Raw genomic sequence first — 26,753 nt, 5'->3', positions numbered from 1 at the left:
TCAGTTAACAGTGATTTGCAACTGATTAAGCCGACCTTTCGATTAATCTAAAATATGACTCCTATGAGGATTTTAATGCTTCTTTGGCCGTGTCAAACTTAAATGTTGATATATGTTGATATACTAAACACAATAAATGTCCATTATATTTCTTAATTTTTTAGATAAGGAATGATAATTCGAATCATTTGGACCACTAAACTATAGTTCCAATCCAGAGTGCTAACTTCACAACATCTCAACCAATACAACTGTCAATCCTCATCAAATGTACTTTGTTGAATTCAAGAATAGGTTTATGGCTCCCAAAATTCATACTAGAATTGTCAGCAAAGATTTATAGCATGAAGTGTTTGGAAAAATTCTATTATATATAATGGTAGTATTTGTGACCCAACAGTTCAAGGGTACATCTAGTATATACCAATAGTATAGATAAATAAAAGTCTTACCTCTGCTGGAAAAATCTGCTGAACTGAAGCCGAAACATTGTTTTTACTCACAGCTGGATTATTGATGAAAGCATCCTGAAAAAAGATTTTTTTGAATAAAAATACATTTAAGAAAATCAGTTAGTTTTTCTGATTTTATTGTATACTGGCAGAGCTACCCAGTATTGCCTGGAAGTCATAAAAAACAAAACAGATAAGATTAAAACGGGTGTGTAATATCTTCATTTTAAAACTTCTATCTCTCTAACTATAGTTTAATGACTTGAAAACATGGCTGCAATCTGTACAAAATTTCCTTTTTATTTGATATGCTACAAGTCATATTTTGTTAATACTTTCTATGGATCATGTCATGTCTTGGATTTTATGGTAGCGATTTTGGTTGGTTGGTTGTTTTTGTTTTACGGCATATCAACCCTTTTCAGGTTGTTTGATGCCAAATCCATGATTTTGAAGAAAATTTTTTTAATATATTTTTTTTTCAAGTCATTTTCTATTTAACCCATAGTTGGGACCCTAACAGGTACTACCACTCTGGGTTACAGTGGACCTGGGAGCAATGGCAAAGGGTGACTCCACCCCAAAAAGCCCTCACGATATAGTTTAAGGTCATATCCAGGACCAAGCGATCTTAGATTTTTCACAGTGTGATGATGACAAATGATAATGTCCATCAGAATATTACTTCACTTGATGATAAAGCCTCATCTTCTATTTTTTTTTTTAGCTGTTTTTATGAGGTTTCTACTTCGTTAGTTGTTAAAATGAACAGTGACTGCTTGGAGAATTTTAACCTAATATCTCTCAAACCATGTTCACTGTTAAAACACTTAAATGTGAAAGAAAAAAATGGATTAAAGCAAAGAACAGAACCAGTTGTTCACTCAAGGGATAACAGAAACCGTTAATGAAATAAGAGGAAAAAGGTACTTTTAACTTAATACAAAACCAGAGGAAAAAAAACGCAGTCATATATTGTCTTTCACTTGCTCAAATCGTTTAACAATCAAACCAAGATCTTTACTTATATCTATCATGTATACTTTTAATTTTCTGTGTTGTCACCATAGTTACAGGCATGATCCTACAAAAATCACATTTGCCTGAGTTGAACAAGTTAGGGGAAAAACTCCAGCTGTATGATAAGTGGCTTACGAACAGTGTAACATTGACATCTGTGCAAGAAAAACTTCAATCTTCTAGTTGTGAGAGTAAATGTTTCAACACTATAACCAATTCAATAAAAGAAGAGGAGAGTAGAAAGTTGAACTATGGACGATTTTCAGCAGCCTCAAATCTGGCTTCCCTTATTTTTTTTTTTACTCTTCACATTCCATGAGCAATGTTTCTGACAAAGAATTGCTGTTTTCTGGGTTGGAATCTATCCATCTAATACTTATCATTGATTATTTTTCACGTTGAAGTAGTATTTTTTTCTTTTTAGCTCTTTATATCAAGTAGCTTCATACCTTGTCTGGAGCAAAAAGAATTTTTTTTTTTTAATTTTTATAAAAAGCTAGGGTAGAATTTAAGCCCTTTCTTCTATTCATTTAACGTCACTTTTCTTTTGTTCAGGAATCAGACGTTTTCTGATATTTTGTAAGCTCACTATCTACTTCTTGTGATTCAGCTTTCTCCAGATTCAAATGTGTAGTCTTTTATCACTGACTCAAGTTTTCCTTGGCCAGCCAACCTTCCTGCAATTTAAAGCATCCATGCTTTTGTAAAAGTTAAACCAGGAGGATGAATGTTTCACATGATCATACCAGCTTAATAGATTCATTCTTAGGATAACCTTCACGCTGGACAAGTGTAATGCTTTCAGCAAATCCTTTGACCTGATGTGTTCAGTTTGGTCAATTTTTCCTAAAACAAATCCTAAAGAAACTCTTTCAATGGGAAATGCAATATTCTCTGGCCAAAAAATGGTTGGGCTTTGCCCACGGAATCCTTATTGGCTAGCCATTTCATGCAACTTTTCTCAGGACAATCACACCTGGGCTGCTTTGGGTTATTCTTATGTGGTGGACGCCGTTCAGGAATGAAGCTGGCTCAACTTGACCAGGGTTAATATTGAAATTAGTACAAATACATGAAAAGAATCAGCGAGAATAAAAATACTTACCAAAATTGAAATACTTATCCGTTCTTTATTTGAAGACAGGAATTCGCATGGCTTTATTTTCTGTTAAAAAAACAAGAATTTTTTAAATACTAGCTGATTTTGTCAGTTTTCTATTGTTTTGCAAAGTTTGCTTCTTGAAATATTTGAAACATTAATTTAAAAACTAAATCTCATAATTTTGCGGTACGTCTGAAACAAAACAAAAAATTTTCACATTTATTCATATAAACAGTAACAGTTTGATAATTTGTAAAGAAAGAAATCAATTTGTTTTTTCACTTGCAATTTTGAAATAGATTGCAATTTGTTGAAAATCAAGTTGATTTCTCTAAATGGACATTTGAACACAAATACCATATATTTTGTTTAGGAAATAAAAGAATATTTTGAAACAGAACTATTTATTATATTAAAATTAAAATAGCAATTAAATTTTTTTTAAATATCATTAAATAAAATGACTGCAGAAATTCCCCTCTGGACCAAAGTATCATAGGTTTGTAACAACAGACACCACATACAAATTCAATACATCTAGGCTAATAGCCATTATCTTGTGTAGCTTTCAAACACAATTTTTGAAACATTCAGTCCTGATAATAAAATACTACATTGCATCTTACAAGCAACACCATCACAATCGCAACATCTTTAGAGGAAGGAGTCCCTATTTTTCTCTCTAAATATTTAGTCCTACCACTGCTACAAGATGTCACTGGGACGAAGTCTACACATTCCATAGATTCTGTGATTACACCGACCGTAACTGGCTCATACATACATACACATACATAGACCTAACATAATCTTTCCAATTTCCAATTCATAAATAATAAAGGCTCCTTCACAAATGTTCATCCATTCTGATTGGCGGAGCTCTAAAAATTCTCATCTTCTGAAATCTAGTACTTTGCTTTGTAAACGAACGCTTACTAACATTAAAATATGACGTCATTAAGAGACATACTATTTCACCTGGCATTCACTCCATTTAATGTGTAGGTCATTTCATTCATGTAAGATCGAAAATTAAAGAAAGAGAAAAAAAATCATTAAACGGACGTTAAATAACCCATTTACTTGCTTTCTTTTAAAAACAAATAAAAAAAATACAGAAGTTTATTTGTTAATTATTTTATCTTTTCCATACGATTTGACAACATTTATAGGTTTTCCAGTATGAATATCGCATGTAAAATTGTCACTGACAAATAGTTTTTATGTAATAATGTTATGCTTTCCAACGGCCAGCCAAACTACACATATGCACGCGTTGTTGGCATAACTATTTGTCAGTGACAATTTTACATGTGTTATTTGTTTACAGATTACCCAAAAACCTATATCATCGAATTCAGATGAATGTGAAAAGTGGTGAGAAACAATTTAACATTTTCTAGTTAATAATTTTGGCCTTTCTTGGGTTTTTTTCTCATTTTCTGAAAGATTTGGCTTCAAACATTTAGTAGAGCCTTACAACTCAATTAGGGTCAGCTATTGAACACATTTACCCTTTTAAAACCTTTAAAACACACATAACTTTCAGATTGAAAAATAATTTAAAAAAAAAAAAAAAAAAGAATTGGTGGACCTGAAAAATGCTGCCCCTACTTTTTTTATTTTTCACTTATTTGTAAATTTTTCCGACGATTATCAGCACTTACAGGCTAAATTTGGAATTATAACGTTCTACTACACCCACTTTTTGGCCACTCCCGTTGTTAATGCTTAGCATTACAAGTTGATTTTTTCTTTTTAGATAATTGTTATTTCATCAACTTGCATGAAAAGAGCTATGTAAATGATGCTTAAAACCGTTTGAATTATGCAAATACCATCAGTAGTTCAAAAGTTATGAGAATTTTAAGTGCCAAAATTTAGGCTTTTCTGTGGATATCTTTCTTTAGAAAAAATGGGCTAAATTATGGACCTCAACATTTCAAGAAATTCCGTAATTTCGCTACCATTTATTTATTTTTCAAGCTATTCTCATGAAACTTGGTAGTCTTATATAAAATTGTGTGCTCTTTCTGATTATGCAGTCAAATATTATGTATCTATTTACCATAAGCCATGAATTATAAATTCAGATGTACAAATTTCAATTTTTTTTTAAACTGCCGCATGGTATCATACAGTGAGTGTCTATTTATGAACAAAACTAAGTATTATACTGGTATTTAAATATAGCTTTATTGAAAATAGAATCCTGCCTCCTCACCAAAGGAGAGCTTAGTCTGGGGTGTAGCCATTGAATGCCTAAAGAGCATTCATGGACGGCATTTACTACTCCCCTCAAAGAGAAAAAAAATTGAGTAGATATGAATTAATCTCAGAAATAAATCGAAGAAAATTTTTCATATAGATTTTGAATTTCTGTAAAAGATGGAAATTCCCATAGTCAACCAGAACTTATGCATTTTTGAACCAGTCCAATTTTCAATTTTGTAAATTCTCTTTATCTGGCTTAAAATATACCCCTATTTCTGAGATGCAACCATAAATCGTATTCTACATGAATCCTCAATGTAACTTTCACAGTACCAGGAATCCTGATAAGCAACAACTATATATTCACCAGTTGATAGTAGTTTTTGTCATTTCTATTGTTGTTTTACTGAAAATTCAATTACGTAAACAAAGAAATAAAACAGTAATTTTTTTACCTTGTTTCCACCTTAACATTTAAAATGATTACTTCTTTAGATTTTAGGATATGCTGAAAACGAATATTGCATTTAAATTTTCTGGAAATAAGTAATCTTTCAGATATTAAGCAATGTCATTTCTTATGTTATCACTGGTGGCCATCTTGGTATGCGCAAGCGCACAAACGCAACCCTGAGAAACTATGCACAAACACACATACCAAGATGGCCACCAGGAATAATGTAAGAAACAACATTGCTTGATATCTGGAAAGCTACTTATTTGTGAAAAATTGAAATGCGATATGTTTTCAGCATACCCGAAAACCTTAAAAGGTAGTCATTTTAAAGAAAAATGTTAAGGTGGAAACAAGGTAAAAATTTACAAAATGTATCACAATGAAATTCTTTATCGAACTGCCCAATTATTATTATTATTATTTAGATATCCTCAACGGGTTTGTTTTACAGATCCAAAAAAATGGTCTTCACAATGAGTTAAAAATGAATTCAAGTTTCATATCTTTTTTATTTGTTAGGTGAAAGTACAGAATAGTTAACAAAAAACACCCTTCCTTTCCCATGTTAAGAATGGGTTTCTAAATAATAACATTATTTCAGCATGGTAGCATAAGTGCACAAGTACCTTTTATTTGTTATATTTTTTTTTTTTTTGACCACTAAAAAACACAATCTACCTTAAGTACAAGAAATTAAACTTATGTACTTCGTACATTTTGTTGTTTTTTAACACTTTTAGTGGATGTGTACTAAAAGCATTAAAAACAACAAAATAGTATTGTTTGGAAATCAAATTTGAAAAACTTGAAAATAATTTATTTAAATTGACAAACTCAGAATAATAAATGACTAGTGTAGTGAGACGAAAGCAGAAAAAGAAAAATAGTTTTCTATTTTTAAAAGAATACTTTAGTCAGCACAGCACATTATGCTTAGCAAGTTGTTTTTCTGTAAGCAGATTTGAATTTCTATAAAGGATAACATTTTAAAGAAATTTCTGCACAATTAATAATTATCAAATATTTACATATTATACATGAAAATAATTCTGAAACTATTATCTATATGAAAATGGATGATATATACCGATTTATCTTATCAATTTTGAAAATACAGCATATGCTTATAATGCTATAACTAGCATTTTGATTTTTCCTTTCCAATTATTTGCAAATTATTACGGCGCTTACCATAGATTATACACTTAGCTTTCACATTACCCAAATATCCTGGAAAAAATTGTATAAAGAGAAACATTTAATGGCTAGAGGCAGCATTAACAACTGACAAAACAAAAACAACATACAAAAAGTGTGTTCCACTTATTAGAACGTTATCATTACAAATTGATCCCCGACTATTAGTCATTAAAAATACTACCTTAATTATTTTTTTAATCTGAAAATTAAGCCTGTAATCGATGATAATTGCGAGAAAAAATTACGACAAAGTTAAAAGGAAAAATTTTAAGGGTACAGGAATCATTGTTCAGATCTGTCGCAGATCTGTCTGTTTTTTTGTTGTTTCTTTTCCTCGTGACACAATGTTCCCTCCAGAATAAATGTACTGGATTATAATTAATTTTTAGTTCATTCTTTTATTTTCATTATAGATTACAGGCAGACAGAAACAACTGTTATCTAATCGGCCACACTACGCTACTTTTATTTGACATGTTAGGTGAAAGCACAGAATAATTACATCACATAATCAAACCCCAATGGGTTTATAGATACTGTAGCGCCTACCCCAGAACTAAAATTTGACAGGGACTTTTTGATATGTCACCGTTTCCAGAGAGCTCTAAAAAAGAGAACAAAAAAACTGTGGTGCAAAATTTGAGGTGTTTCTCTTCCTCTTTCTTCCCACTGGACTTCATGAGGTAAGACGTGCTTTTCACCGCTGCGGCCTTTTTTCGCACGCCCCCGAACCAAAGACATTATGATAATTTCTTCTAAGCGAAACAAAAAAAAATATTTTCTGTATCTCTTTGCTCCACTTTTTACACGAAATGCATTCACAAAGAAAAACATTAATTTCTCTTTTGTCTTCTAATTATTTTACACTCAAAAGGAACATTTACCCAGTCCATAATGATTTCTTTGTTTTCAATGGACACAAACACATGAGTGTAACGGAACGCCCAAGAAATGTTAAATAAATTTACACTTCCTTTAATGTACCAAGTCTGAATATTTTTATTAATTTTTCTAAAAAAATATTTTAAGGGAGTTGTTCGTCATTTTGTCTGGCGACCAGCTTGCTTCAATACTAACATTGTTACTTTGGCATTGTACATTCATTTTGGCCACGGGCGCCAGTGCCCGCTATTTTACTGGGCCAGTAGTGGCTACCACTAACAACTGTAGTTTAATTATTTTTTTTTTGTTTTGTTTTACAGGAGGGTGAATACTTCCACCAGGCAACGCCAGTAAATGGGTCCAGCTAGTAACAAATAATAATTAATTAATAAAATGTCCTTCTTTAAAATCAATATGCAAATTAGTTAACCTTACAACTATATACATATACAGTATATAAAAACACTGGTGTGTCTATTGTGTAAACCTTAATTAACATGAAAGAGGGCATTTTGAATTTTAGTGCAAGAAATGTGACCAGTTTTCATAGCAACTTAGGATACAGATTTTATGTATACATGTTCCAAAAATTCCACATCAACAAAATATTTATCGGACATATGTTTCTGAAACTTAAATCTCTTCATATGAGAAGATGGAGAAATCATAATCATTTTGTTATCTGTCTCGTTCGACAATACAGTTGCAATAATAGCAAAATTGATGATTTCTCTTTCTCTTGATATGTGATGATGAAAATACTAAAGTTTCACAAACATGTCCATTAAATATTTTGTTGGTGTGATGTCATAAAATTTCTATCTTTCTAAGCTGTTACATATGAGCTCTGGGTGACCTAAAGTCTTATCCATTGAGCTGATTTTATACCTGCAGTATTCAATTGGTTTCTGACAAACCTGACTTGCTTCACCTTTCAGTTGCATACCTTTCAGGTGTTGCCTTTTTGGTCTTGTTAGGATAGCGCAAAAGTTAGAACATTTGATTTTTCTTATCTATAGATAAAGAAAACCGTTATCCTTCTGCTTATTCGGGGAGTAGGGGTGGGGGCTCCACTTCTAGGGTTCTAGAAATAGCTCCCCCGATAATCATATATTCTGAAACTACTTTACCTAGAATATTTGGATAAATATATTTCATTTTGATCAAAGAAGGTACATCATCATCATGTGGCTCTGAATTGACGCTTAGCAAAAGTTTCTATTTTATTTATTAAATAGAGAATAGAAATATTAATAAGGAACACATAGGGGTAACAGAGGTGGTCAAAACTATAAATCTAGTGAAATAGGTAGCTGGAATATCAACTATGAGTCTATTTCTATTAGAATCTAATGAACCTCTAATCTAATAGGTCCCACACAGTTAACCATGATCCAGCATCTGTCCCATCACTACAATGTTGCTTCCCTATGTTCGTTTTATAAGTGCTTCAATGGAATGCGCTTTGATGAACCTGTTGCACTAATGCCTCCTTGATGTAAATACCTGACTCACCTAACCAGTATCAAAATACCACCCCCTTCACATTAAAGGCCTTAGGATGAAAGAATACATGTACGTTATTTTTAATTTTAGGTATTATTCATCCCATGCAACACCAATCATTAAAATACTAACTTTGTGTGTCTTTGTTTTATAATTTTCTACTTTTAGCTGGACATACAGACAACTGCTCTTTATATAATATAATACAAGACACACCATAACCGAGATGTAAGGGCCTACTGTAATTTAAGGGATAGACTTATAGGGAGGAGTCATAAGTGGAAAGCTGTGCAGCTAGATTTTTGTACACATTACATTAAAATTTATGCACAGTTGGTATAATCAGAAAAAAAGGGAATAGAGAGGGAATTCCAAAAACATGGAAAGATATTAAAGTATCTGAAGACCTCTACATTGAAAGGGTGGGATTTTGACGCTTGTCGGGTTGATCAAGAGTATTTACGTTGAGGAGGTAATAGTGCAACAAGTTCACCAAAGCACATTCCATAAAAGTACTTGTAAAACAAGCACAGGGATGCAAGATGTTTGCTATGATAAGGTGCAGAAAGATGTTGGCTATGATAAGGTGCAGAAAGATGTTTGCTATGATAAGGTGCAGAAAGATGTTTGCTATGATAAGGTGCAGAAAGATGTTTGCTATGATAAGGTGCAGAAAGATGTTTGCTATGATAAGGTGCAGAAAGATGTTTGCTATGATAAGGTGCAGAAAGATGTTTGCTATGATAAGGTGCAGAAAGATGTTTGCTATGATAAGGTGCAGAAAGATGTTTGCTATGATAAGGTGCAGAAAGATGTTTGCTATGATAAGGTGCAGAAAGATGTTTGCTATGATAAGGTGCAGAAAGATGTTTGCTATGATAAGGTGCAGAAAGATGTTTGCTATGATAAGGTGCAGAAAGATGTTTGCTATGATAAGGTGCAGAAAGATGTTTGCTATGATAAGGTGCAGAAAGATGTTTGCTATGATAAGGTGCAGAAAGATGTTTGCTATGATAAGGTGCAGAAAGATGTTTGCTATGATAAGGTGCAGAAAGATGTTGGCTATGATAAGGTGCAGAAAGATGTTGGCTATGATAAGGTGCAGAAAGATGTTTGCTATGATAAGGTGCAGAAAGATGTTTGCTATGATAAGGTGCAGAAAGATGTTTGCTATGATAAGGTGCAGAAAGATGTTTGCTATGATAAGGTGCAGAAAGATGTTTGCTATGATAAGGTGCAGAAAGATGTTTGCTATGATAAGGTGCAGAAAGATGTTTGCTATGATAAGGTGCAGAAAGATGTTTGCTATGATAAGGTGCAGAAAGATGTTTGCTATGATAAGGTGCAGAAAGATGTTTGCTATGATAAGGTGCAGAAAGATGTTTGCTATGATAAGGTGCAGCAAGATGTTTGCTATGATAAGGTGCAGCAAGATGTTTGCTATGATAAGGTGCAGCAAGATGTTTGCTATGATAAGGTGCAGCAAGATGTTTGCTATGATAAGGTGCAGCAAGATGTTTGCTATGATAAGGTGCAGCAAACTATAATAAGTATTATGGCATTGTTCAATGCACAGTAAGGGATTAATAGGAATTGATATTTAATGCAAAAATGATAACAAATTTTACCATATTCAACCATCAATTTGGCATAAACGACTCACTTGAAGTCTCCAGATTGTATAACTTTTGCATGTTTTTATAGGTTAAAAAAACGTCCAGCATATATAGTAATCTACAAACACTCAAACACATGTGTATGTGTAATTTGCATATTACATTATAATATTCTGCTAGTAAATATAAAACTTACTTACTTTAACTGCTTTGTAAATTCCTTCTCCGAGCATGTGATTGAACGAATCAATGTGATGCTTGAAAAGATTCTGTGTTAGCTGGAAAAAAAATTAATTTAAAAAAACAAATCAATATAAAAACTGACAATGAGTTCAAAACTTTAGAATAACAAATGGAGTAACATTGTTTCCGTCCACAAACTCGCATTCATTAAGGCAATTCACGAGATTGGATTACTTGATTAGGGCAGCCAAAACAATTCAGCTGTTTCAAACAAATATAACCCTTTCTGGGACAATCAATAAGTCACCAGTTACCAAGGCCAATAGCCACTCAATGATATGGATAATTAAAATGGAGGGATTGTCGGTTGAATGAAGAATATGAAAATTAAAAGATGATGGATGGGATTAGTGTTGGGACGATTCCTAATTTTTATACGATTCCGATTCCGATTCCAGGAAAATATTGATTAACGATTCCGATACCAAGTACAATTCCGATTCCGATTCCTAGGGAATTATTGTTTTGAAATATACCAGGTAGTTTTATACTTATGGTCGGTAGTTCCCAAATATGTTCCCTAACTTTGGAAGAGATATTTTATGTCTACACCGTCGTGTTTTGGTTTAAATAAAATTATTATATAGTAAACTAAACGGAAAAATTAGCAAAATTTATTTTAGAGAAAATTTATTTTACTTAATTGGAATACAGAAAAAAAAACTCAAAGAAAATAGAATTTATCCTTCAGAGCAAAAACAAATAAAATAGAATTTATATAACAGAACAAAAACAAGAAAATTAGAGAATAAATTAACACGATTCATTATTTTGGTCCTCATAATTAACAGATTTAATGAATTAAATAAAAAAAATATAGCGGAAGAGAAAGAAAATATATACTAATTAAATATAAAAAAGATAAATATTTAATTTAATAATTTATAAATGAACGTGCGTAATGAAAAAAAAACAATATGCCACGTGACATGGCGCCGTAGATACAAAATAACCTTTCCAAAGTTAACGACCATATATGAGAAATACCATTAATCGAAAGTTTTTGTGTTTTATACCAAAAGGTAGGTATAGCGAAAAGTTAAAATTAAAGGAATTTCAAAAACGATTTTTTGTTTGGCTATTGATAGTTGTATTTGTGACTCCATAATTCACAAGGAGTAGTTAACACCTATTATTTTTTCTTACTTTTTCATTGCTTTTGCACGTTGTTTCTAACGTGAAGAATAAGTTTAGCCAAACTAATTTTGAAATAGGGTATATCAAAGGAACACATATAAAAATGATACCACTATAAAAAACAAATGAAATACTAGATAAAATTGAGCAAACATAATTACCAAAATTACAGAAAAAGATTAAAAAAAAAAAAAAAATGGTGAAGTTTGTTGAATGAAATGAATTATTGAAAGAAAATTAATTGAACTAATAGAAATGTTAAATAAAAAAATGTCACATTTCAATATTTTTTTAATAATTAAATTCTCAGGGTTGTTGAAATTAAAAATTAAGTGATTTTTTTTTTTTATTAGACTTCTTTTGAAGCTTGTTACCTTGAAAAATACATTTAAAACCCTGTTTTTTTTAAATAAATTGAAAAATAAACGCAATTAAAAAAATTTAATTGATAATTGAAACTTTAAAAACATATTAAACATTGAAAAATTACTTATCTCACAAATTAACCTAGATCCAGTCTTCATACAGGAATTCGGTTATAATAAATATATCTTTCCCAAACTTAAAAAAAAAAAAAAAATGGATTTTATTTCAATGAAATTAAAAAAACAAAAAACTTGACTGAATTGAATTAATTACCCTTAAATTAACGAAGGGGTTATTTAATAACTTTAGGTTTGGAAGAGATAGGTATGGGGTCGATTTTTTTGAAACTTCAAAAGAAGCTGACTACTGTCAAAACTTTGCAAAATAATACGTGATCAATTTCATTTTAGAGATATTTCTTTCAAAAGCCTTCTTTTAAAAAAAGAAAAAAAAGTATATTGTTCTATTAAACCTTTTACTGTTTAAATAATTTGACTTTGCTCGTTTTATTTTAAGAAAATATAAGTTGAAAAAGCATTTTCATTCAGTATTAGAAGATTTGTCAGTAAAAAAAAACAATTGCCAAAAAGATAAGCGTTTTTTTATTTTTACTCGCAATGTAGAGCCCTGCATACTTCTTTTCAAGTTAACTCTTTTGTAGTTTTGATTGCAATAGATCTGAATGAATGAACCTTGTAAGGGAGGGGCACTAAGCATTGCCCTGTTAATAATGAATTTCTTTGGTTTCTTTTTATAACATGCTACATTTCTCTCTTGCGGTTAGAAATATCAGGAAATTTTTTTCTTTTTTTCAACATCAGACTAAAAGAATCGTAATGAAGGAATCGGAAAATTAAGGTATTTTTTAACGATGCGATTCCGATTCCGATACCTCCCAAAATACACGATTCTTACGATTAACGATTCCGATTAATCGTCCCACCACTATGGGATAAACAAATTTTGATTATTTATGAGGATGGTTTATGACAAGTATTCGTTAACATTGGATTTGAAGACAACCATGTTGTTGTCTGAAGGGAGGCAGTCCTGTGGTCATTTGTTCCACAGATAGGAAATTCTTGGAAAAAATGTTCTGTTCATGGAAATTTTATTTGACACAGAGGAAGAATAGAAATTGGTAGTTGTGGTAAAAAAACAAGTTATTGCTGTGAATGTTTTACAAGGAACAAGAAGAAATTAAAGCACAAGTCAGATGAGCTACTCCTTTACTATGAGAGTAACCACCTGCATACAAACCCTGAAAAAATATCACTCTGCTTGTTTCATCTCGTGATCCAGGAGGTCAACCGATCCCTAATGGTCTGGAATACAACTAGAAAGTCGCATCGACCATGTCTACCTTGACGTAATCCTAGACAACACCATCTCATTCAAGGATGGAGTACTGCTGCCACATCTGGGCAGGAGCTGTTAAAAACAGCCTATCCTGCCTTGACAGAGTACAAAATAGACTTCATGGCTTAGTGGGGGATGCCCTTTTCTCTTCCCTGCAACCTCTCTCTCACAGAAGAGATGTTGTGAGCCTGTCTTTGTTTTATCATTATTTCCATGGCAAGTGCTCGTCTGAGCTCCAATCTCTGGCCCCTCTTGCCAATCTTTCATGAAAAACACCCGTCTAGCTGAAATTACTGTCAATAATTTTCCCCATTCTTTATCTGTGCCTAAATCAAAACGTAGATTTCATAAACAAAGCTTCTTTCTTAGAAGTGCACACCTGTGGAACTCTCTTCCGTTTGCCTGTTTCCCACCTGACTACATCTTGGATGTCTTCAAGTCCAACATAAACAAATTCCTGATAAACAACTCCTTTAAGTAAGACACTTTATCAAATCTCCATTACTAATGATTACTACAATATTATCCCATTGATTACTGTACACACAATAACCCTTAGTGGCTTCCAGGCCTTGATAAGTGGTGACTACCATGTAAAAAAAAAGAAACATGTAAAGAATAAAGAAATAAAAGTAGTTTCTATGGAAACTAATCAACTCTAAGTGTAAAGCTACAGAACACACACACTAAGACTGCTTTGGTCCTGTGCTATTTCTTTGAGCAATAAGCTTGTGCTATTCAGAAGAGATCAACACACACAAAAAAAAAAAACATTGAATAAAACCTTCTGCTTGATTTTTGGCTGCCGAGCTTACCAACCTGAACAACCTGCACCTCACTGGTGTTGCCCTTACAGATGTGACACAGAAAGTTACCAGCCAAGTAGAGATCACAAAGGCTATCAGTAATGAACGCTGTCTCTTTCATAGACATTAACCAACGACCTAATGAGTGAAGTCAAGGAGAAGCTTCCTCAGCTATGTTAAACCCCTAACAACATTTCAGGAAGAAACTAGGGTTTTTATTCGGAAATACTATTTTCATATGTGCTTTTATGAAGTGCCTTTAATAAGTTTCCAGATGGTTTTTTTTTGTACAGGCATTTAAAATTGCCATAGATTCTTGAAAATTTAGTATGTTATTGCTAAATATCTTATGAGATGACTGACAAATTTTTATGATTTAAGGTCAAATGAACAGCTACACCAGAAATTGGAATGTGCCCTAATAAAGCCTGATTGTCACAGCTGGTGAATTTCAAAAGTACAATCTGGATGTAAGGACACTTTAGAAGAACGATATGTAATAAAATTCTGTTTTAAACTTGGAAAACATGCCACAAAAATGTATGGAATGCTTCAAACTTCTTTTGGACCATATTACATGAATTGAGCATAAGTTTTTGAGTGGCATAAGAGATTTAAGGAAGAAGGCAGGGAGTCTGTGACGGACGATGAGAGGTGTGGGAGGAGTAAGGAACTCAGAACATTAGATTTGATTGGCCAAATAAAAAAATTTCAAGGATAAGGACTGTCATGTGTCGATAGAAATAAATGCACAGTATGATATCAGTGTGGGAACTGTGCAAACAATTATTCGCAAAGAACTGAAAATACAGAAGATTTGCGCAAAGTTTATCCCAAAGGTGCTCAGAGAAAATCAGAAAGAAAGACGTCATGACAGCAAGGAGATAGTCAAGCTGATCAATTCAGATCCCGCAGTTTTTGATGCTCTTCTGGTGACCTGTGATGAAAGCTGGATCTACTGCTCTGATCAAGAGACAGAGTTCCCAGTAGAAGAATAATGACTCTCCCAGACCTAAGAAGACCAGATAGAGCAAATCCACCTAAAAAATTATGATGATCCCTTTTTTGACAGCACAGGCTGAGGCATGATCTACATGCACTGGGTTCCAACAGAACAGACAACAAAGAATACACTGTTGAGGTTTTAAGGGAGTTCAGGAAGATAATTTCTGTTGAAAAAGGCCAGCATTCTTCAAATCAGATCAGTGGCATTTCTAACAGGACAATAATACACCAGTCCACAACTCCATCCTTGTCACAGACTATTTGACCAAGATGGGCATCAAGACAGTTTCTCACCCTTTCTATAGTCCAGACCTTGCTCTCTTTGACTTTTGATTATTCCCTATAGTGGTTGTTGTTGAGACAATGAAAGAGGCTATGATGAAGGTCATTGGCACGCTCACACAAGAGGACTTCCATGGGACTTTCTAGAAATTGTTGAAACGGTACAAGTGCATTGCAGCTGGAGGAGATTACTTCAAAGAAGACTAGAGTTTTATGTGTGTAATATCAATAAAGGTGCCCATACAACAAAAATCTGGAAACTTATTGAATGCACCTCGTAGATGTATAAGCACCGAAATCAAACTACAGCTGTGAATTAGATTAATCAGGCGAAAATAGAGTGGTCCCTCTGTAACTACTGTTCATTTGCTGATTTTAAAAAATACAATTTGAAAACTAAAATGAAAAAAACTCGTTCCATTTTGCAGATGACAGCTCCGGGCAAAACCTTTGTCAATATCAGAAAACGAACCGTATTAAACACAAAACATATTAAAACATCTTGTAGTAATCTTGACAGTGTCCAAAAATTGTAATGTATTTATTTCATGGGTTTGTATTACTGTACACATAGATTTGAAAAAGTTGTCAAAAAACAAATATATAACAAATAAATGTTATCAAAGGAAAGATAAGTTACTTTTCTACCAAACTGGATATAATTCACGTGTTTTTATTCAATTTAACATGTTTATTCAGCTTGAAAAACATGCAGTGTTTACCGATGTATTGGAAAATTGGGTTTGTATTACTGTACACATAGATTCGAAAAAGTTGTCAAAAAACAAATATATAACATTCTCTACAGTCTGCAATTTGGAGACGGAATTGTTTTTGTTGAGATAAGTGATTTCAATTTTAATCATGCTTTTCATTTTAGATTTAAAATATTAATAACTCCATTTTATTTCAGTATTTAAATTTGTGTATTTCTGTTTTATTAAATGCTAGCTTTTTTTTCTCGTCCAATACCGGCTTCCATCTTATCTCGAAATTACTTATAACGTCACCAACTTACTTTCGGAAGAGACCCCCCCCCATCCGCCTTTTCTTTTACATCGTAAGCTTCTTAAAACATGACTAGCTTAAGTTCAGAATAAAATCACGCTTTCTTTTAACGGTTTATTTTTTAAAAAAAAATGTTTTGAACACTACTAACTCAATTTTATTCACTACAGTTTGCAATTTGGAGACGGAATTGTTTTTGTTGAGATAAGTGATTTCAATTTTAATCATGCTTTTTATTTTAGATTTAAAATATTAATAACTCCATTTTATTTCAGTATTTAAATTTGTGTATTTCTGTTTTTTTAAATGCTACCTATTTTTTTTTTTTTTTCTCGTACATAAATGTTTATTCATCTACCGAGTTGATTGCAAAAATAGATTACGAATTGTACTCATTTTTAGTTCGTGTGAGGGGAATCTATCACCATACTTTCCCTTAAACACGTCCGTTGGACTTTTATTAAGTACAATACTTAATAGTTTTTTTTTTTTTTTTAATGGAGAGTAGAAAACGCATTGTGGATGCGTTATCGGCAGCTCCTGTTACTCTCGCTTCTTCTTATTTGTCCCTCAGTCCTCATTTTTTAATGAGTGATTTTTCTGACAAAGGGAGAAGAAAAAGCTGTTTTCTAGGTTGGCAGTATTTTGTGCGAACAGTTGGCTGAGATGGCGGAAATTTTCTGTTTCTATGTCTATCATTGTAGCCATGTCACTAGTAAGGGTGCTGGAGGTAAATTTTGTCTGGGCTGACGTTATCCGCCTGATAATCAGGGACCCGAACCTTGGATTAACCACTAAGGAGGCTGTCCTATCAGCAGGTGCAAAGTACTGGGGCTGCTGTATTGCCATTTGGTGAATGGATTCTGGACCATGCAGTAACTTCTGGTGGGGCCTCTCGATGCCATACTAGTGGGTAATTGTTACGGCTTTACCTTATCATTAGCTACAAATAAAAATAAAAAAATCTTCGTTTCTTTTTCTCTCTTAATTTCCCCTCTCTGTCCTGCTCTAAGTAAATCTGACGACCTAGTCCACAAATTTCAAAATTTCATCATGACAAGTTTCAAGAAAAAATACACAATTAAACCCGGTTCTCCAACTTCCAACGTAGACCCCTACTACCATGTCTCCTTCTCCAACATCAGGGGTCTACGTTCTAACCTTCCAGAGGTTGAAACCCAATTACAGGAGACTAAACCAGACCTTTTATTTTTAAGTGAAACTGGCATTGGACAGGCTATTTCCCTAGAAGAGTTCGCAATTAAAGGATACTCTAACTTAACCTCTAAATCTGACCCCCAAGATCGCCATGGGCATGGAATATGTGCCTATATTAAAGATAGCTTTCCATGTGGTAGGGACATCTCCAGGGAAGATCCTAACTTACCCTATATGTGCTTCCGGGTTGCTTTAGCTCACACTACGGCATTTTTATTTACTCTCTATCGCCCCCACAACAGCGGAGTTACTATATTTAAAAGCATATCTGAGAAAATTGACCAAGTCTTATCTGCTTATCCTTCAGCTAACATTCACGTATGTGGAGATTTCAATGTTCACAACGTCGAATGGTTGACCCACTCAAACAAGACCGATGATGAGGGGAGGTTCTGTCATGATTTCTCCATTGCCTATGACCTCACTCAGATTGTTCAGGAACCCACCCGTGTGCCCGACAATGATAGCCAGTATGCAAGCCTACTAGACCTTTTTCTCACAACTTGCCCTGAACTATGTTCAGTTTCTGTTCTGTCGCCTCTTGGATCTTCCGACCACTCTGTTGTATCAATTAAGATAAAAATGAAATGTAATAAGTCCCCAGACGTACCTCTCCATCGTACAGTATATCGATACACTAAGGCTGACTGGGATAGCTTCCGTACATTTATAACTGATCTACCTCTGCATTCCATATTTAAAAAGGATGTGTCCTCTATAGTATTAGACCTGACAGAATGGTTAATTGTAGGTATTGACTGTTTCATACCCTCGAAAAAGTTTCAGTAAAAACCTAACAGCCAGCCATGGTTCTCTCCAGAATGTGCTGCTGCCATTGCGCACAGAAATCACTTTTTCCACTGTTTCCAACGTAATAGATGTATGGAAACTAAAGCCGCTTTCAGGACTGCCAGCAACCATTGTAAGAAAGTAATAAAGAACGCAAGATGGTTGTATGCTCAATCTGTTAAGTCCGAAGTAGCTGAGCAGCGGCTTGGTTCCCACCAGTTTTGGCAAATAGCAAACAGAATTCTGAACAGAAGTGTGCGCTCCATTCCAACTATCATCAATGGACCTGAGGTAATCTCGTCAGCATCAGACAAAGCCAAACTCTTTGTCAAGAATTTTGCAGCTAATTCTACCTTTTGCGATCAAGGCCGCCAACCCCCAATATTTCCTCCTGTATCTGAAAACACACTATGTGATATACGTATATCTGTACGTGATGTTGCCAAGCTAATCAAAAACCTTGATTCCAGTAAAGCAACTGGCCCTGACGGTATTCCAATTATAGTACTCAAAAAACTTCAACCTGAACTAGCGCCCATACTTACAAAACTATTTAAACGTTGTCTTAAGGAGAATAGTTTCCCATCTCCCTGGAAAATTTCATCTGTATGCCCTGTATTTAAGAATTCAGGTGATCGCTCATCCCCCTCTCAGTACAGGCCAATAAGTCTCCTGTGCGTCATGAGTAAGTTGCTGGAATCTGTGTTAAATACAGAAGTAATCAACCATCTCAACAAAAATAACCTTCTTAGTGACACTCAATATGGTTTCCGTTCTGCTAGATCTACAGCAGATGTGCTTACAGTTATATCTCATAGGATTAGCAAATCTCTCGACGGAGGCAACCTTTCTAGGGCAATTGCTCTTGACATATCTGAGGCCTTTGATAGGGTATGGCATAAAAGTTTACTTCATAAGATCTCTAGCTATGGTATAGCTGGAAATGTCTTCTCAATTATTAAATCATTTCTTTCTGATAGGTTCATAAGAGTAGTAGTTGATGGGCAAAAATCAGAAGCCCACAGTATTAATGCCGGTGTCCCTCAGGGGTCCATCCTGGGCCCAACTCTTTTCCTGATCTACATTAATGATCTTCCAAATCACATCCTTACATCATTTGTAGACATTTATGCTGACGACACTACCATTTATGGTAGCACATCTAAGACAGTAAACGACCAAGTTCTCTCCAATTCTCTCTCCTCTGATCTTGAGCATGTAGTACAATGGGGAAAGGAGTGGCTGGTTACTTTTAATGCATCTAAAACCAAGCTCCTCTCTTTACATCATCAACATTCTGATCCACATCTGGCATCAATTGAAATGAATGGCTCTCGTCTTCAGGAGGCCTCAAGTTTTGACAAGCTTCTGGGCTTGACCATTACTCCTGATCTTAAATGGAACACGTACATCAAATCTGTTGCCAAGGCCGCTGGAAAAATGGTGGGATCTTTCTATCGATCCAGTAGATATCTCACTGCTGATGCAATTCTCTATCTATATAAGAGCCAGGTACGTCCAAGGATGGAATACTGTTGCCACATCTGGGCAGGAGCAGCTAGAAAGGACTTGGCCTGCCTTGATAGAGTTCAAAATAGACTTCGTAGCCTCGTAGGAGATGTCCTTTTCTCTTCCTTGCAACCTCTATCTCACAGAAGAGATGTTGCGAGTTTGTCTCTGATGTATCGTTATTTTCATGGAAAGTGTTCGACTGAGCTTCAATTGGTCCCCCCTCGCAAAACTTTCACAAGAAACACTAGTCTAGCTGTAAACACTATCAATAATTCCCCCCACTCTTTATCTGTGCCTAAACCTAAACGTAGATTCCATGAACAAAGCTTTTTTATTAGAACTGCACGCGCACGCCTGTGGAATTGTCTTCCGTTTTCCTGCTTTCCGGCTGACTACAATATGGCTGTCTTCAAGTCTAACGCAAATAAGTTCTTGATGAGCCATTCCATATAAGTTATCAAATTTAACAAATTTTAATTACTAATGATTATTATATTGTCCAATTTCTACTGTACACCCTTTAACCCTTATCCTTGAGTGGCCTCTGGACCTTGATAATGAGTTGATACCTATGAAAAAAAAAAAGAAAAAGACCAATGTGAACAAGTTCTAATCGAATCGTCCCCCTAAGTTATCCAAGTTTCAAAATTCCCACTATTTACTATGCTAAAATCACAATGACTAATGTATACCTATTAACCCTTATCCTTGAGTGGCCTCTGGGCCTTGATAAGTGGTGACACCCTTGTAAAAAAAAAAAAAATAAATAACAAATAAATGTTATCAAAGGCAAGATATTTCAGTTTAATTCAGTTCGGTAGTTCGGATTTACATGTGACTCGACTCACCGGCGGCCATCGGATCCGCTCGATCAATTTTACACTTTTTTATTTATTTATTTTTAAATGTGAAAAAAGGATCATCATTATTTTAAAAAAATATTTAAGATTATTTGCTCTTTTTTTTTTTCCGGTTTCTGCTTTCCATTTAGCTGGATAATCGGACATATTCAAGGACTTTATTTAAGTAGTATACTTAATATATACTATTACTGCAAGCTTGCCTGTATTGAAAATTCTTTCTTCTTGTTTTCGAATCCTACCTTATATAGTTAGCCTTATGTTCAAGTACATTCGAAATATAATACAGTGCAAAGAAAGTCACTCATGAAAACGGACCTCCTAAACTAAAACCTTGAATAATTATTTAAACTCTAATGTAAATTAATATTAAGCAGTCTTTACAAATTGATAATAGTTAATTATTGGATTTTAATTAATTATAAGATGAAACTTTAATGATTCAAACTAGATAGATAACCGACAAACTTCCACCCATTAATATGGGAGGGGAGATTATCACCAAAAGTGTCATGAATTATTAAGTTTGCACCGGACTTACTACTTAGATATAAGTCACTTGTACCCATTTCCCTTTCTCCCCCCCCCCTTTTTTTTTTTTTTTTTTTTTTTTAAATGGAGAGTAGATAATACAGTGGATGTGTTATCGGCAGCTCCAGTAACTCTCGCTTCTCCTATTTTGTCATTCAGTCCTCATTCAATGAGTGATGTTTCTGACAAAGGGTGAAGAAAAAGCTGCTTAAAGGTCGGTACTACTTGGTGACCAGTAGTCTGAGATGTCGGATATTTTTCTGTCTTTGTCTGTCCTTGTTGCCATGTCACTAGTAAGGGTGCTGGAGGTAAACGTTTTGTCTGGGCTGACGTTATCCGCCTGATAGTCAGGGACCCGAACCTTGGATTAACCACTAAGGAGGCTGTCCTATCAGCAGGCGCAAAGTACTGGGACTGCTGTATTGCCATTTGGTGAGTGGATCTGGACCATGCAGTAGTCTCTGGTGGGGCCTCTCGATGCCATACTAGTGGATAATTGTTACGGCTTTACCTTTTCGTGTGCTACAAATAAAAAAAAAATTTTTCCTGTCTTTTTCTCTCTTTCTTCCCTCTCTGTACTGCTCTAACCAAGTATGCCGACCTATTCCACAAATCCCAAAACCTCAACATGAAATATCTCCAGAATAAAAACTCGATTAAACCTAGAACCCCATCTTCCAGCGTAGACCCCTACTACCAGGTCTCCTTCTCCAATATCAGGGGTCTACGTTCCAACCTTCCAGAGGTTGAAACCCAATTACAGGAGACGAAACCGGACATATTATTTCTATGTGAATCTGGAATAGGGCCGACCACTTCCCTAGATGAGTTCATAATTAATGGATACTCCAATTTAACAGCTAAATCTGACTCCCAAGATCGCCATGGGCATGGAATATGTGCCTACATTAAGGATGGCTTCCCATGTGGCAGGGATATCTCTAGAGAAGATCCTAATTTACCCTATATGTGCTTCAGGGTTGCACTTGCTAACACCACTGTATTTATATTTGCCCTCTATAGGCCCCACAACAGCGGAGTTACTATCTTTAAGAGCATATCTGAGAAAATAGACCACATACTGTCTTCACATCCCTCGGCTAACATCCACATCTGTGGTGACTTCAACGTCCATAACGTGGAATGGCTAACCCATTCAAATAAGACAGATGATGAGGGGAGGTTTTGTCATGATTTTGCCATTGCTTATGACCTCACTCAGATTGTTCGCGAACCCACCCGTGTGCCCGATACACCCAATCAATATGCAAGCCTCTTAGACCTTTTTCTTTCAACTTCCCCTGAGCTATGTTCATGTACCGTTCATTCTCCTTTAGGATCCTCCGACCACTCCGTCGTATCAGTTAAGATAAAAACAAAATGTAAGAAGCCATCAGACGTACCCCTCCACCGTACTGTATACCGATACTCTATGGCTGACTGGGATAGCTTCCGTACATTCATATCTGATTTACCTCTGCACTCCATGTTTAAAAAGGAAGTGTCCTCTATAGTATCAGATCTGACCGAATGGTTAATTGTAGGCATAGACCAATTCATACCATCTAAAAAATTCCAACAAAAACCTAACAGCCAGCCGTGGTTCTCCCCAGAATGTGCTGCTGCTATCGCGCACAGAAATCACTTTTTCCATAACTACCAACGTAATAGATGCACTGAGACTAAAGCTGCTTTCAGGACTGCCAGCAACCACTGTAAAAGAGTAATAAAAAATGCAAGAGAGCTATATGCCCAGTCTGTTAAATCCAAGGTAGCTGATCAGCGGCTTGGTTCCCACCAGTTTTGGCAAATAACAAATAGGATCTTGAACAGAAGTGTGCGTTCTATCCCAACCATTATCAATGGACCAGAGGTTATCTCGTCAGCATCAGACAAGGCCAAACTATTTGCAAAGAACTTTGCAGCTAATTCTACCCTATGCGACGAAGGCCATCAACTCCCCATATTTCCTCCTATAACACAGAACAAGCTAGGTAACATACAAATATCCGTGCATGAGGTCGTCAAGCTAATAAAAAACCTAGATTCCAGTAAAGCAACTGGCCCTGATGGCATCCCAATTATAGTGTTAAAAAAGCTTCAACCAGAACTTGCTCCCATACTTACGAAACTATTTAAGCGCTGCCTTAAGGAGAAGTGCTTTCCGACCCCCTGGAAGACCTCCTCAGTTTGCCCTGTATTTAAGAATTCAGGTGATAAGTCATCTCCCTCTCAATACAGACCAATAAGTCTTCTCTGTGTTATGAGTAAGTTACTGGAATCAATATTAAATAGAGAAATAGTAAACCACCTCAGCAGGAATAACCTTCTTAGTGACACACAATATGGTTTCCGCTCTGCAAGATCTACCGCAGATGTGCTGACGGTTATATCCCACAGGATTAGTGAATCTCTTGACAAAGGCTTCCTTTCTAGGGCAATTGCTCTCGACATATCAAAGGCCTTTGACAAAGTATGGCATAAGGGTCTACTTCACAAGATTTCCAGCTACGGTATAACTGGAAATGTTTTCTCAAACATTAAATCATTTCTCTCTGATAGGCTCATAAGAGTAGTGGTAGATGGACAAAAATCGGAGGCCTGCAATATAAATGCTGGAGTCCCTCAGGGGTCAATCCTGGGCCCAACTCTCTTCCTGATCTACATCAATGACCTCCCTAAACACATACTTAAATCATTCGTTGACATCTATGCTGATGACACGACCATCTACGCCAACACATCAAAGGCTGTAAATGACGATGTTCTCTCGGATTCTCTCTCCTCTGATCTCGAGCGCGTGGTTCAGTGGGGGAAGATGTGGCTAGTTACCTTTAATGCATCCAAAACCAAACTCCTATCCTTACATCATCAACGCTCTGATCCCCAGCTGACATCAATTGTGATGGATGGCTCTCGTCTGGGTGAGGCCCCGTGTTTTGACAAGCTTCTGGGTTTGACCTTTACTCCTGATCTGAAATGGAACACGTACATCAAGTCTGTTGCCAAGGTCGCAGGAAAGATGGTGGGATCCTTCTACCGCTCCAGAAGATATCTCACTACTGATGCAATTCTCTATCTATATAAAAGCCAAGTACGGCCAAGGATGGAATACTGTTGCCATATCTGGGCAGGAGCTGCCAAAAACAGCCTATCATGCCTTGACAGAGTACAAAATAGACTTTGTGGTTTAGTGGGGGATGCCCTTTTCTCTACCCTGCAACCCCTCTCCCACAGAAGAGACGTTGCGAGCCTATCCTTGTTTTATCGTTATTTTCATGGCAGGTGCTCGTCTGAACTCCAATCCCTGGTCCCCCCTCGCCAATCTTTCACGAAAAACACCCGTCTAGCTGAATCCACTGTGAAAAATTTCCCCCACTCTATATCTGTGCCTAAATCAAAACGCGGATTTCATGAGCAAAGCTTCTTTCTTAGAACTGCACGCCTGTGGAACTCTGTTCCGTCTGCCTGCTTCCCTCCGGACTACAACTTGGATGTCTTCAAGTCTAATGTTAACAAATTCCTAATGAACCGCCCCCCTAATTAAACACTTCATAAAATCTCCTCACTAACGTGATGTACTTACAATAACCCTTATCCCTGAGTGGCTTCCGGGCCTTGATAAGTGGTGATCACTGTGTAAAAAAAAAAAAAAAAAAAAAAAAAAAGTGGGCAAGAAAGCCATAACATAGGAAAGGGGTGAGCTTTCACATTATCTGAGAGGAAGATAACTATTTATAAGGAGGGACAATATCTTGCTTGTCACCGTTGTACCGTCTTCGGAGCAAAAATCGAAAGTGGAAAAGAGCAGGCAATAATCAGTAATTAATTTTAGTTGGTGGAGAACACAAGTCTTGACTAAGGTTTAAAAAGATAACACGTGGTGAGCTTGATCTTACGAAAAAACAACAAACATCTAATGCTTACTCACCGAATATTGATCATCTCGTAAGAACCCATAATCAGGTCGCGTAAGGTGATAAAAATCTGAACTTTTTTCTATAATTTCTTCCGACATAGGCGTATATTCTTTATTTTTTTCCATGTTTCAGTCACACACGTGTGAATGAAAACAGGAAGTTTCACAAAGACTTCCGCCTTGTTTTTACTTTGAGATGTAATTTAACTGCAGAATGTTTTAGAAAGGCCAGTATTTTACTAGTCAAACCTTCACACGAATACACCTATCTACCATATTGTACACGCATTTCATAGCGAGTTGGAAAAACGCTGTTTTATTTTTATTTGGATTTAGGGACACAATTAAACCTTGATTTGGTTAAAATCAAGTTCCGCTCTTTTGTGTTGACATTCTTCGTCATTTGATCTGATCTATATGAATGCCCTGGAAAAGTCACTTCTGATTGTTTACCAGTTTAAAAATATTCTGCCAGCCAAGTTAAAACTGGTAACAGTTAAATGACTTTTCCAGGGCATTCATAAGCTGACGAAGAATGTCAATTAAGTAATACAGAATTTGATTTTAGCCCTCGATTTTTGTAATTTTAATTATGTCCAGAAATTATTTTCTATTCGTCAGGCTTCGGAATAACTTTTGGATATCTAAGACTAAATATTGGGCGGACCTGAACAAGAATCGCCCATGGCTTTCCGAATAAACACCCCCAACCTCTCCATGTTAAGAACGGCTTTCGGAATAAACATCTTCAACCTCTCCATGTTAAGAAGAGCTTTAGGTTTTTTGCAATTTTTTCAGTGGATTATTATGTATTGGGCACTAATATATTGGAGGGGTTTGGGATTCCAGTTCTCTGGTCCGTGAAATATCGTTTCCATGCATTTTTTATTTTTTTTACTTTAAGTCTCTTGATAAAATTGTAGTTATTTGTCGTATGTGTGGATTCCGCATGTCAATTTAACAGTGGTAAAATGTGTTCCCACTGGTAACGCATTTAATTTTGTTTTTATTATTATTAACTGTTACTCAAATAATTACGAAATCAAATCTACCAGAATGCATTTCCGTTTCTTCACAAAGAAGTCAAACAGCTAATATTTTGTTTTAATGAATGAATTCGTAGTCATAGTCATAAGAAATTTGGAAGTCTTTAAACTGACGACGCTGAATAGAAATTTCTGGCTTTAAAATTAAAGTTTTGGACGCTATTTCCATTCAATAATTTAATAAGTAGAGATTAAAACATTACTTTTAAAAAAATAAGTGATA

General features: G+C 35.1%; 1 protein-coding gene across 1 annotated transcript in view; it reads right to left on the bottom strand.

The window, feature by feature from the left end:
• LOC145263154 (DNA-directed RNA polymerase I subunit RPA2-like) overlaps positions 1-25,677 on the bottom strand; it is a 143,923-nt gene extending 118,246 nt beyond the window's left edge. Inside the window, exons 1-4 of the mRNA XM_080120152.1 lie at positions 25,497-25,677; positions 10,650-10,727; positions 2,578-2,637; positions 453-527 (exon numbers count right to left, since the gene is read on the bottom strand). Of these exons, the coding sequence (XP_079976278.1) occupies positions 453-527; positions 2,578-2,637; positions 10,650-10,727; positions 25,497-25,610 (327 nt within the window). The 5' untranslated portion in view covers positions 25,611-25,677. The remainder of the gene's footprint in view (positions 1-452; positions 528-2,577; positions 2,638-10,649; positions 10,728-25,496) is intronic.
• Positions 25,678-26,753: the final 1,076 nt, after the last annotated feature.

This window comes from Euprymna scolopes, chromosome 38 (genome assembly GCF_053919585.1).
Source record: "Euprymna scolopes isolate OS-2025 chromosome 38, ASM5391958v1, whole genome shotgun sequence".
In the NCBI taxonomy this organism is placed as follows: Eukaryota; Metazoa; Mollusca; class Cephalopoda; order Sepiida; family Sepiolidae; genus Euprymna; species Euprymna scolopes.
This window is presented reverse-complemented; position numbering and strand designations above follow the sequence as displayed.